At 46.0% G+C, this 14,466-nt stretch overlaps 1 protein-coding gene across 1 annotated transcript; it reads left to right on the top strand.

Annotated features, from left to right (window-relative positions):
* Positions 1-10,002: 10,002 nt before the first annotated feature.
* Positions 10,003-14,107, top strand: LOC123137936 (dof zinc finger protein DOF5.6). Its single transcript, XM_044557833.1, has 2 exons — positions 10,003-10,582; positions 12,942-14,107. Exons 1-2 carry the CDS (start codon positions 10,526-10,528, stop codon positions 13,803-13,805), a joined length of 921 nt encoding a protein of 306 aa, XP_044413768.1. The 5' UTR covers positions 10,003-10,525; the 3' UTR covers positions 13,806-14,107.
* The last annotated feature ends 359 nt before the right edge of the window (positions 14,108-14,466 follow it).

Genomic DNA, 14,466 nt, shown 5'->3' with positions numbered 1-14,466 from the left:
TTCAATTCCATCCGTCATCAAGTGTCGAAGGGGGACATAGAGATTTGCAAGATACATACGGATCTGAATGTTGCAGACCCGTTGACTAAGCCTCTTCCACGAGCAAAACATGATCAGCACCAAAACTCCATGGGTGTTAGAATCATTACTTTGTAATCTAGATTATTGACTCTAGTGCAAGTGGGAGACTGAAGGAAACATGCCCTAGAGGCAATAATAAAGTTATTATTTATTTCCTTATTTCATGATAAATGTTTATTATTCATGCTAGAATTGTATTAACCGGAAACTTAGTACATGTGTGAATACAGATAAAACAAAGTGCCCCTAGTATGCCTCTACTTGACTAGCTTGTTAATCAAAGATGGTTATGTTTTCTAACCATAGACATGTGTTGTCAGGATCACATCATTAGGAGGAGGATGTGATGGACATGACCTATCCATTAGCTCAGCATTATGATCGTTATAGTTTCATTGCTACTACTTTCTTCATGACTTATACATGTTCCTTAGATTATGACATTATGCAACTCCCGAATACCGGAGGAACACTTTGTGTGCTACCAAACGTCACAACGTAAAAGGGTGATTATAAAGGTGCTCTACAGGTGTCTCCGAAGGTGTTTGTTGGGTTGGCATATATCGAGATTTGGATTTGTCACTCCGTGTTTCGGAGAGGTATCTTTAGGCCCTCTCGGTAATGCTCATCACTATAAGCCTCGCAAGCAATGTGACTAATGAGTTAGTTGCAGGATGAAGTATTACGGAATGAGTAAAGAGACTTGTCGGTAACGAGATTGAACTAGGTATGATGATACGGATGATCGAATCTCGGGCAAGTAACATACCGATGACAAAGGGAACAACGTATGTTGTTATGTGGTTTGACCGATAAAGATCTTCGTAGATTATGTGGGAGCCAATATGAGCATCCAGGTTCCGCTATTGGTTATTGACCAGAGATGAGTCTCGGTCATGTCTACATAGTTCTCTAACCTGTAGGGTCCGCACGCTTAATGTTTGATGACGATATGTATTATGAGTTATGTGTTTTTGATGACCGAAGTTTGTTCGGAGTCCTGGATGAGATTACGGACGTGACGAGGAGTCTCGAAATGGTCGAGACATAAAGATTGATATACTGGACCATGTTATTCGTACACTGGAAGAGTTCCGGGAAGTTTCGGATAAAACTAGAGTGCCGGAGAGGTTACTGGAACCCCCCGGGGAACTAAAGGGCCACCATGGCCTTAGTGGAGAGAGAGGAGGGCCATAGGAGGGCTGGCCGTGCGCCCCCCTTGAGTCCGAATAGGACAAGGGAAGGGGGGCGACGCCCCCCCCCCCCCCTTCCTACTCCCTCTCCCTCTCCTTTCCTTCCCCCTCCTTCCTTGAAGTGGAATCCTACTAGGACTAGGAAGTCCTAGTAGGACTCCTCCTCTTTTGGGTGCGCCCTAGGGGCCGGCCGGCCTCCCCCTTGCTCCTTTATATACGGGGGCAGGGGACACCCTAGAACACACAAGTTTCTCTTAACCGTGTGCGGTGCCCCCTCCATAGTTACACACATCGATCATACCATCGTAGTGCTTAGGCGAAGCCCTGCACCGGTAACATCATCATCACCGTCACCACGCCGTCGTGCTGACGGAACTCACCCTCGTCCTCAACTGGATCAAGAGCACGAGGGACGTCATCGAGCTGAACGTGTGCTGAACGCGGAGGTGCTGTACGTTTGGTACTTGATCGCTTGGATTGCGAAGAAGTTCGACTACATCAACCGCGTTATTGAAACGCTTTCGCTTTCGGTCTACGAGGGTACGTGGACACACTCTCCCCTCTCGTTGCTATGCATCACCTAGATAGATCTTGCGTGATGATAGGAATTTTTTTGAAATTACCGCGTTCCCCAATAGTTGAAGGCGTTGTCGTCTTGCTGACATGTTGACCTTCATTGGTTAGTCTCGGTAGGCATGACGAAAATCCTTGTTCTTGCCGTCTACGATTGGACATTGCGACGGAGGCGTGAGGATGTGTATCCCTTCTTGAAGGTTGTTGCCAAAGAAGTCTATTTGGTCGTAGGCGTTAATTTCATTTCTTGTATTGGTTCTACCGTAGTTGTATATGTTTTGTACTTGTTTCATTGGTGACTTGTGCCTCACCGTCTTACATCAACTTTAATGTAGAAGACTGTGTGCATCACAATGATGCAGAGGCCAATTTTAACCTATCTCTTTTTTAAGAAAAAAAGTCACAAACCAAGCAAACCGTAGTAAGCTAAGAGAAAATACCTTGTCAAAGTCGGGAGAGGATTTGTGGCACGTAGGTCTCATGACACACAGGCTGTCGGACGTGTTTTACTTTTAGCTTTTGATTTTCAACCATTTATATCTTTTGGACGAAAAGTCCAAATTAAGTTATCTTTTCATATTCATGTTTCTCGTGACAAGTGCTTTCAAATAAGCTTCATTTTAAATATGTTTTGATGAATTTTGAAGTAGATATTAAGTTTTAACTCTTAAAACTTAGTACGCGCAAACAATAAAATAATGATTTTTTGCCTATGACCGACGAAAAAAATCTTAAAATTTTATCTATAAGCATGGCAAAAGCGACTGAGAGAATCATAAGTTTCAGATAAAAATCGTAAGTTTCAACCACTAAAACTTAAAACTTGCTTTGCCCTTGTGCGGGATCTAACTATTTCATGAATCGCGGGGCAATTGAGCAGGGGGCAGGGCTTGGCAGGATCGTGCCCCACGCCTGGGCGCCCCTGTGACTTTTCATGTCAAAGTCCCCGTATGACAAGGCCCGCAAAAAAAAAGTGCCCGTACGTCAAACCGGCATATATGGCAATTTTGAGTGTGTTAGGCTAGTTCCAATGTATTGGTGCTTACATGAGGTGCTAAGCACATTAAAAACTTTAGCAACTAAAGCCTCCAATGCATAGGTGCTTAATTTGTTGGTGCTAAGCATCCTTCATTTAATGATTTTGCAACTAAAGTTTTTCATGCATTAGTGGGATCTTTCAAATTGAAGTGTTTTGCTTAGGTTCTCGCGCTTGGCATTGTTTCTTTCTGGGTCACTACACTTATCTCTCTCTTCTTAATTACCTTGCCACATTAGACTTTTATCTACATGACAGCCTTAACATCTGTACAAGGTGGAGTATTGGGAGGGGCCTTACATGCACGCCCTCACCCCCGCAATCACTGCCTGGTTCATTGATACCGGTACCATAGTACGAATAGTACCGCGACTCCGGCGCCCGGGTACTTGATCAAATTCCACTTAAAACTCAACATTGCCGAAGAAGCTAGCAACGCAAAGCAAGGCAGTGGGGTCGAGGTCGATGCATGGCACTGACAGCTGACTGACTGACCGAACGACTGACACCAACCAAGCGAAGCAAGCCAAGCCTGCAGCGCGCACACAGCTAGAGGATGATGATGGCGGGGAACGAGGGTATCGATACCTTGCTTGTGGACGGCGAGTTCGGGAAAGCAAAGGAAACAAATTTTGAATCTGGAAAGAGATCAAAGACAGGGAGAGATGCTTCGGCTCCGCCCTCCCTTGTCTCTTCTTTGCAATCACATGCCTTTCAGTCCCCCCCCCCCCCCCCCCCCCCCCCCCCCCCCCCCCCCAAAAAAACATGCTTTCGAGCGGACCCAGAAAAATTCCGGCCATACGTAGACTATATAGGAATCTGCATCATACCACCACGAATTTTTTTACCCTCAACCATACCGCTATACGATTCCATGTTTTAGCTGAAAATTTTAAATATCTCATCATTTACATTCTGTAGGAAGAAAAAACTAAAAATCAATTACTCCTGGTAAGATCTCATTTACATTCTCTAGGAGAAAAAACTAAAAATCATACTCCGTATACCCTTCTTTTAACACAGTACAGATGTAGACGCTCATACACTCATGCCTATGAACGCACGCACGCACATCATACTCCTAAGGGCACCTTCAAATGACCGAGTCAGCGCATCATCTCGAGATTGACGAAGTCGCCGTAAAGGCGGCACATCATCTCGAGATTGACGAAATCACCACAGATTTTTTCGTAGTCGACGGAAACGTGTCCTGCCACTGAACGTACATCACCGGAATATCTGAAATAAGTCCAGAAAAATATAAAAACAATGTCAAGCGTGAAACTTGAACTCTGATAAGCAAAGGATACCACAGTCCTTTTAACCGTTTAATCACAAGTTGATTGGCAAATCAAATACTCCTAGTACTCATTTTATTGGAGTATCGGGTACATGCGTGGAGAATCACATCACTGGTCATAGTTTCATAGACTGAACACCTGCCTTTAGCTTTTTCTACTTCCGTAAACAATGTGACATCTGGTGCTCCTTTCTTTCGCGACATGCATGTTCGGTTACTTTTAACAGCACCAGCTAGGTGGTTAAAAACAAATCAAAGCGCAAGGGAAAGATTGGAGTGCCTTTCGACCAAAATTTTGTACGCCGTATTTTTAAGAGGCTGCGGAGAAAAGAATACGACGGCCCGGGAAGAAAAGAGGGGATCGACCGGGTCAACAAGAACAAAACATGGGGTCCCAATTGGAGTGAGCTTTCGGTTTTCTCGTCGCTCCTTTTTCACGGGGTCCGAAATATTCCACGTGGCTCCGGTGTCGTCATGGCGACGCGTTACTTGTCACGTACTAGGTTCTTTTGTTAAAACTGTTTAGCCCTCCTTTGATTCACATGATAGAAAAAAATGGAGGAACAGAAAAGATAAACGAATATGATAGAAAAGTATTTGTAAAAGAGATGATTGAAAAATACAGTAACTCTTTCAAATCGAGGTGTTTAATTCGCAGGAAAAAGCCTAAAAAGAGACCAACGAATTGTAAAGGGGTTCATGATCAGCTTAAAACTCCCTTCGTGTTGCAATTATTTGCTTAACCAAATGCATGGGCAACATGATTTGTCTCGTTCCTTGTGCACATAAATTTTAAAATGGGGTCCAGTGAATTTTGTTATTTGTATGTCTTCCCTTCATTTTCCGTACATCTTCCCTTCCCTTCTCCGATACATGGGCAACCCCTAGCACAACTGCCGCAACGTTCACCTCGCCGAGCACACAGAGTATCCAACGCTTCTTCTCCAGTGACTTTGTCAACCTAGTCCTCTGCCAAACGGAGTGGTGTGATGGCAAACCCACCCATGGTGCAATGGACGACCTTTCAAACCGTGATGGCGCGGTGGCAGATCTAGCTCTGACCATAGGTCAGCAACACTACATCGTCAATCAGGCTGATTGACGGGGAGCTGGGTGGCGGTTGCCAGAATGTGATATCGCCAGTCCGCCACCGACCTCCACCGACAGAGTAAAGCACTCTGGAGGACCCCTTATGATTATGTCGTGCCGGATCTTCGGCACAGTGAGCTCCCAAGTGTTACCGGCCTTCGCGTAGATGGATTTTTGTATGGTTAGCTACTATATGCTTATATATTTTTATAGGGTTAGTGTTGCTTATAGAAATCTGTTTAGGGTTACATAGCAGCACGGTTTGTATATTTGTCTCTCTTGCTTGTACATTGCATACCTTATTTCCTGTAGTGACCTCAAGCAATGCTTTTGACATGCCTACATACCGAAGTGTAATGAAAATCAACTAGGTCCAAAAGAAATATTTCTCTTGCAGGTGCTTTATTTTTTCGGTGGACAAATGAAAAAAACTGCTAAGTTATAATTTTCATTTGGGTGCACGAAGTATCAAGCATTATGCATTCAGGGCTTAATGTGTGCCTTCGTTCCGGAAGTGGGTTTTGCATTTGATCAGCTTGAGACAATTATGATCCTACAGATTTAGACATTGGCAACAATATGTCTTGTAAGGTATAATTATTCTTAGTCAGCTTCATTCGGATCAACCATACTCGTGTTATGATTGTAAATCATAACTTGCTTGTCCATTTCTTTAAAGACATATCACATTTTTGGGGCACTGCACAAAAGGACAAATTCTCAGTTCCTCCACCATGCACCTCTTCCAATATGCATATCGTGTGCACTTCATACAAAACTTATAAGGAGATGTACTTGTGACAACATATAAATGTGAGATGGATATGCTACTCGGAACGATGGCATAGTATGAGCACATCACGAGAAACTTTTCTTTATAGGTTTTACAAGAGTGTGTTATTATCTAGAGGTTGCGAAATGTGTAAATGTATATGTTGAATTGGAATTTGAACTATACGTCTTTTTGTTATGAAAAGCAAAATGCTTGTGCAAATCGATGATGTATGCACACGTATTGTCTTTGTATGTTTTTATCAATTCCATTCGCTGAGGGCTAGTAACGAAATAGGAACAACCCAACCCTTGAAAAGGAAATGGAGGCGAATGTATTGAGGAAACCGCCTCGGGCCCTAAAAGCATCGGAATCGGGTTGTTCATGAAGAACCGCCTACTGATAGAAGCATTTGGAGGCGGTTTTCAAAATACCTTCGCTATGAAGAGTATTAGTAGCACAGGCTTCCAGTCAAGACGGTGAACCACGGCATGCCCATGTACCAAAACCGCCTAATGTTTGATTTGTATTAGTGGTAACTGATATGATGTAATAGTTAGATTTTGTTTCAATTCTAAAGGATTGTGTATTTGGGTCGCTAAACCCTTTAGCTTAATACAACAAAACCTTTTGGCCCAAATAAGTTACGATAGGCTAGATATGAAATCCAACGGAAAGCTGGGAGAAGCAAAAAAAGAGAAGAGAGAAAGTAGAAAAATTGTCACCTTCAATAAGACAATATAACCTACTAATTACATAATTTAGATTTTTTATTTGTTGGACTAAGTTGAATAAGCGCGTGTAGGGAGGTGTTGTTCTACCTATGCCCTTCGCGGGTGTGACTTGGGAACCCCCAGGGAGAACACTTGTGGTTTGTGTGAAAATCAAAAAATGGCTCTCTATCGCGCAGGACATGTGCCATGAAGTCATTTCGTGATTTTCACACAAGTATTGTTTGACCGTATATTTGTGAAACTCACAACTGTAAGTTCAATGTGGTCGACATCCCCATCCATGATTCGCCGCCATAGTTTCCTTAAGCTTAGAAGCTTATTTTTGCCAGAATTAAAAAGAGAGTCATCAACATCATGTCCAGAGCAGCATTTCATGTTCTTTGCTTTTTCTCCATTTGCTAATTTGCAATGCTTATTAACTCCCCCCTACACCAGATTTTTTTTATAATGAAAGCTTTACGAAGTCTGATCAACATATCAAGCTAATACAACCACACAAGAGTTAACCCTCCCTCTGCACGTAGAGATGAAGACAACCCTCGACTACAACACATGGAAACATAGAAACCGAGAAGAATACTATTGCACAATTTTGTTTCAGAAAGGTCTTAACTTAGTGCAAATTTTCCTTGTAAATCGAGTACAAGGTAGCCCCCTAGCTAGAACAGTCTTGAGTTTTCTTTTTGCGAAATAATGATATTTTCAGAATCTTACTCCACACATAATGCCATGCATTGACCTTAATTATGAAAATCAAATAACCGGCGTAGAGTAAAGATTTTAAAAGTTTCTAAAATATCCACTCTTTGGATTAAAGGAATTTGGGAGGATTCCAGTTCGTAGATTTCCCCTCTATAAAAGCCCTTTGGACCATAGGATTGGAGTCACCAAATTCACATGGAATACTCTAACCTCTCTCATCAATCTTCTAAAATTCATGTGCCCTCCATTACATAGGAATACTCTAACCTCTCTCATTAATCTTCTAAAATTCATGTGCCCTCTATTACATAGGAATACTCTAACCTCTCTCATCAATCTTCTAAAATTCATTTGCCCTCCATTACATAGGAATATCAACATTAGATCAAATCTTATTTTAATTTTCCTTTGTTATGTCCAATACAACACATTCTATCTCTCTAACCTCTTTCATCGATCTTCTAAAGTTTCTGCGTCTTTCCGTTTGCACCACCCCGGAACACCTCTTTAGGCTTTCGTTGATTTAGAGGGAATACGAAGAATCCCATAGGATAGGATTCTTGTAGGAAAAATTCTTTTAGAGCTTTAGGTTTGCAGGAATGAATCCCTAATTCCTGTACAAGAATAATTCACATCCTTCATATTTTGAAAATTAGCTCAGAGGTAAGGGAAACGTTTGGGGCCGGGGCACCGGCGGAACATTGGGCCGGTCTCCCTCTTCCTCGCGTCTTCTTCATCACAGCTCGCCCACATCTCGCGCAGCTCGCTGGGACGCGCGCTGCCCTCTGCTTCTGCCCCCTCCTCCCCCCCCCTTCCCCATCCCTCCCTCCCCCCCCCCCCCGTCGCAGCACCACGCCTCCCCTCCCCGCTCGAAGCTCGCCATGGCTCTCCGCGGTGACCATCCCATCTCGCGCGTCGACCGAGGGGGCGTTGACAACGGGAGGTGCTGCAACCGGGGCTACGGGGTGCTACCACGGCGACGCCTACCTCGCATGCATCGGAGCTCTGCCTACCTCGCCGGACCCGGCCACGCCGGAGCTGCAACCAGCCATGGCAGACTACACCCCACGGCGTTTTTTTGCTGGAACCGGTTGTAGCAAATTCAATCACCGGTGGTAGCAAAAATTTACTACGGTTGCAGCAAAACGGCATCATCGTCACCGCGGGGTCGCAGCTGAGATAAGAAGTTTGAAGCTTTTTTCAATGCGGTTGTAACTTTTATAACTGCCGGTTGCAACTTTTTCATTTTTCGTCCATGGCTTTGTTTCCACGGTTGAAACTTTTTTTATAGTCGGATGAAGCTTTTTTCATTGCTAGATGAAGCTTTTTCTGTTGTAACTTTTCTTGGTCATCCATAGCTCCAGTGGTATACTGGTTGAAGCTTTTTTCGTAGCCGGTTGAAGCTTTTCCTATCGCTAGTTGTAGCTTTTTTCGTTGTAGGTTGCAGCACTGGGCATCTTCCTGTGCGCTTGATTTTTTTTGTCGCAAGCGGGGGATGAGCGCCGGCGAGCACACCGGTGAGCACGCCGGTGAGCTTCGGTCGTCGCCATCGGAGCTACAATGGTTTGCCACGGAGGCTACAACTGCATGGGTGGGCTATTGCATGGGCGAAGCCGGTGACGAGAACAGCCGCCGAGGGCTGGGACCGGCGACCAGGGCGGCCGGCGAAGACGAGCGGCGAGGGCGGCGATCAGAGACGGGGAGGGCAGGCGAGGGGGGCGGCGACGAGGGGGAAACGCGTGCGGCCGGCGAGACGGGGTTCCTTTTCCCGTCCGCGCTCACGAGACGAAGAGGACGATCTGATTTGGATAAAGATCCAACGGATCGGGACGGGCCGATCTGATGGCTAGGGTTGGACCGGCCGAAGCGTTCGGCCGGTGCGCCGGCGCCTAGCATCGCCCCAGAGGTAATGATCAAAATTGCATCCATTCGGCAGGAGTATAACTTTTCTTGTAGTATCCCTATATCTTTGGAAAAAGGCTTTATAGCGACACATGAATTACTGCGTCTTTTCTATTTTCTTATCTTATATAATTTCATTTTCCTACGATTCATCAAAGAGGGCCTAGGCTCCAGCTGCAGCTACGCAAACAAACAACCACCCCGGCAAACGGCGAAATTGACTGCCACAGCTGTACTACGCATAGGCGCTTCGTGTACCCACGCCGTAATTCTCACCTCGGAAACACGCTAGCAACGCCGCGAACCGTGAACCGGACCACCCACCGATCGTGGGGAAGTCGATGGGGATACGTAGCCAGCCGTAGGCGCTAGAGAGGAGGCTAGCATGAAGATGAAGGCCGCCGACCGACACGCGCACACGCCGCGGGATGCGAGCCGCGCGCGTAGGCAGGCCCACCAGTGGCGAGGGCCGTCTTCCCCCACGCCATGTCTCCACACAGACTTCACCCCGACACGGTGGGCCTCCCCACCCGCCCCACCACACCCCGCAACATGCGTCGCATGCAACCAACCCCACCACCACCATCGAGCCAGGCCAAGCCAGGCCGAGCTCCTGGCGATCAGAGGCAGCAGCACAGTAGCCTACCCACACCAAGCTCGTTCGATCGAGTCCGTCCTCCATCCGGTTGGGGCTTTGGCCATGGCTCCGCTGCTTTTCGCTCCCTTCTTATTCACATCTCCCCCCTCCACGTCTCTCACCAACTACCAGTAGCACCGCAGCCCACCAGCTTCGCTGCCTCATATCTCCTCTTCCTTCTCCATAGCCTCTCTTCTCCTGTCCAGTATCTCTGCGTCGATCCACCCCGCCCTCCTCTTCATCTTCATGTTCTTCCTAGCTAATCGGTGAATCCGCCTCCTCTTAGCTAACCAATCGCCCTTAAACCCGTCGACAAAATAACGAAACGAGAACAAGCAGGCCGCGTGCGTGTGCAGTAGGTGTAGACCATCGATCGTATCTAGGTTTGAGTTGCTGCTGGATCTTGGATTTGCCGGAGTTACGTGCGTAGCTAGCCGCTGGCGGTGAGGTTACCGCATCTTTGGGGTGCCTTGACTGGTTGATCGATCGGGAAGCCCGGGCGATCGATGATGGCAGGCGCAGCTCATCCGATGCATTTCTGCATGGACTCCGACTGGCTCAAGGTATGTCACTCACACATACATACCTATCGTGCTTGTAATTAACAAGCACTTTGTTTGATTTGCGTGATCAACTAGCACTTCTTTTTGCCGGGACCCGGGAGCACTTGGTTTGATTTGGCTTTGCGTGATCAACGTGATTTTTGTCCATCTCCTCATCTTGAGATGAGACCGTGTTCACATACGCTGGTGTGGACATATAGCTAGTCTAGCTAGCATGCAGTCTTCAGAAAATAACCACTGCTTTCGTTTTCCAGTCTACATCTTCATAGATCTACCTATTCGACACTAGCTAGCAGTGGACATATGTAGATTGCTTGCTCGTGTAGAACGAGATCAAAGTTGTGATTAATTGACCTAGCTAGCAGCATAGGAAGAAACAAGCGTCACTCTAATAGGAATATTCTGCATCCAAATCAATTATAAAGACTGTTGGAGGAGAATTAATAGCTCTACATCTTCATAGATCGACCTATTCGACACTGGTATAGTACGTACCTAGGCGCTGCAGATCTACAGGCAGCTGGATCCTGATACTTGATTAGCTTAACTTGAAAAGATTTCCTGTCGTCGTTGATCGTATGTAGTATGAACGAACATATGTAAATTCTCTTAGTCAGTTGGGGTATTTAGACCAGTAGCTACTAGCTAGTGCATGTAGTTTCATTGATAAGCTTAGTCCGTATTTCTGTTCTTTTCTTTCGTTTGTACCTTTTGCTTCAGAGGTTCTAAAACTTTTCCTTTACCCTAACAGTTTTCACGAGTACTACTGGTAAGAGCATCAATTAATTATTAGTATGATTTTGCTAAATCAAAGTCGCTTGAGATATTTTTAAGATGTCTCTGCACTGAGATTTGTGGAAGGGTAACGGGGAAACAAGATTTTATTGGATAACACCCTAGTTAATTTGTTTGGACAGACCCTAGTTAATTTGTGAGACGCGTAGTATCTACATGAGCTGACCTAATTTACTGTAGGAGATATGTGTGAGAAACATGCACTGTTCCATCATCCATGTAAACAGCATCCGGTTGTTTCAGCTTTGGACCATAAATGGATATTTCTCACCAGTGTAAATACCACATTTTAAGATACAATAAACATTTTGTTTCCATAGCTTTGTTACAAAAGAAACTTTAAAAGGAAAACAAGCAAAAGATGCAACAAAAGCGGGCATTCTACCAGACATTATAGTAGTTTTAGTGCGTGTCCATTTTAAGAAACTGTGAAAAGTGAATGGTAGCTATCGACTAGCTAACCAGAGACCCACATGTGTTGCAAGCAAAAGCAACGACAAGATAAAGAGATTCAAACAAGTACAACTCAATCATCTGATAAGTTTCACTTTTACTTTTGAACATGACATAAATTCCGCCTCTCCTTGAAAGGTAAAAATGTTAGTGCGGAGAAATAACGGCATTACGAGCGGAGGCAGATTTAGCACAGTATTACATTATGAGTAGAATTGCCTTTTTTATGGAGACTTGGCTTGAACTCTGAGGGTAACTCTCGTACTACTTATGTTCCATAATGCATCGCATATTGTTTTTTTAGAATAGACCAAGTCTACAGAGAAAAATCATTCATATTATATCTGCAACACCTAACATATACAGTAAGAAAAATGTCTGAGGATGTATCTAGTAATATATATTTGTATTCAATATAGGTAGTTTTCTTTATAAACTTGTTCAATGTTTGCAAAGCTTGACTTCTCAAAAAATCTATATCCACTACGAATGGGGGGAGTAACATTCATGTTGTCAAATTAAGCTTGGATGGGATGGTAGCTAGGGCACAACAAACCAATGCATACAGTCTGCAGCTCTGCATAATTCATTGCATATTTGACATAAATTAACTGTATATGTATAACTAGGAACAAGCTAGACTAAGATCACTCTTAAGGATCTAGAGTTGCGAGTAATCATGAGAAATGCATGGAGAATGGTGGAGATCGAGATCAAGACCAAGTCACCAAGTACACTACGTATGGCCCTCAAGAAATCTACACACCCCTTGTTACTTTTGCATGTGATGGAAAGCAAGTGATCAGTCTGAGTCTAAAAGTACGTATACCATAGGATCGGCCCCAGATCGATCTAGAACTTGGACCTACTTGATGCTTCCATCATGGAGCACCATGGGTGTCGCAAGCTTTACCCTTTGAGAAACCCTAGCTTGGTCTCCATGCAGCTTGCGACATGCATGGGACCATGCATGCAGCTAGCAGCTTGGCCAAGACGCTTTCGCGCATTCCGAGGCTTCCATTCTTCTGTCACATGCCACAGCTAATGATGATTACAGATCACATTGCGACAACGTGCTGACGTTGATCTGGCGTGTGCCTTTTGCTTTCAGGGCATCGTCCCCGAGGACCAGGGAGGGATGGGGTCGTCGTCGCCGTCGGGGGAGCTGATCATCGCGTGCCCGGAGCCGATGCAGGCCCAGCAGGCGGCGGACCGGCGGCTGCGCCCGCAGCACGACCAGCCGCTCAAGTGCCCGCGCTGCGACTCCACGCACACCAAGTTCTGCTACTACAACAACTACAGCCTCTCCCAGCCCCGCTACTTCTGCAAGACGTGCCGCCGCTACTGGACCAAGGGCGGCTCCCTCCGCAACGTCCCCGTCGGCGGCGGCTGCCGCAAGAACAAGCGCGCCAGCGCCGCCAAGAAGCCCTCGGCTGCCGCCGCCATCGCGCCGCCGATTTCGATGATGCAGCAGCTTCATCACGGCCGGCACATGGCGGAGACCGGCCTCCACCTGTCCTTCTCTGGGATGCAGCCGCCGGCGGTCTCTGCCGCCGACCCGCTCTGCAGCCTCGGGCTCTTCGACTGGAAGTACGACCACATCCTCTCGGGTTCCGGCGGCTTTGAGAGCGCGAACTCTGAGGCTCACTTCACCGGGCCAGGCATGATGGGCATTGCCAACGGAAGCGGCGGAGGCGGCGCAGAGTACCACGCACTGAACGCGCTCCGGTACGCAGCCGGCCTTGGAGAGCACCTCGCGCTTCCGTTTGGTGGCGCGACGTCGCGGGCTGAGCGTGACAGTGTCGTCGCCGAGATGAAGCCGCAGGCGGAGAGGCTGCTGTCGCTGGAGTGGTGCGGCGAGGCGAGCCGCGCGCCGACGGAGACCTCCATCAGCTCCCTGGGCGGGCTCGGCCTGTGGAGTGCCATGATCACCGGCGCCGCCCACCATCACCATGGCTCCTCTGCCGCCATCTGAACGAGGCGAAGCATCGTGTCAACGCCCCCATGCACGCATGCATGCGTTAGTGGTTTGCTAATACGCATTGACGAGTGCGAGGACTACGTAGAAGTGATTGCCTTTTTCTTGCTTGCTCCCTGTGTGGTTTCATGCATGATCTGCTGCTGTTTCTTTTCCTTTGCTTTTGTTCACATCGTTTGTTTGGATCGATGTTTGCACCCCTTATGTTTCAAGTGTTGTACTGGACAATGTTCCGTGTTGCACAGCTTCACACGTTGCTGTGGCTCGATCAATTAAGTTTGTGACTTGTTGCTGCCTAAGATTTAGGTTTAATTTGTTTGGAGTAATAGTTCTATATATAGGCTAAGGTGTTGACAAGCACACTGCACATTGCCTAATGTGGTTATAGTTTTGCAAGGCTGATCGATCAATTAAATTTGAGGCCCAAAAGTCAATTAAATTTGAGACCCAAAAGGTTGATCGATCAATTAAATTTGAGGCCCAAAAGTCAATTAAATTTGAGACCCAAAAGGTTGATCGATCAATTAAATTTGAGGCCCAAAAGTCAATTAAATTTGAGACCCAAAAGGTTGATCGATCAATTAAATTTGAGGCCCACGAGTAAGCCAATTTGTACATTTGATACAAATTAACAGCCGTATGAGTATCAGCTTCTTAG

This window comes from Triticum aestivum, chromosome 6B (genome assembly GCF_018294505.1).
Source record: "Triticum aestivum cultivar Chinese Spring chromosome 6B, IWGSC CS RefSeq v2.1, whole genome shotgun sequence".
NCBI lineage: Eukaryota > Viridiplantae > Streptophyta > Magnoliopsida > Poales > Poaceae > Triticum > Triticum aestivum.
This window is presented reverse-complemented; position numbering and strand designations above follow the sequence as displayed.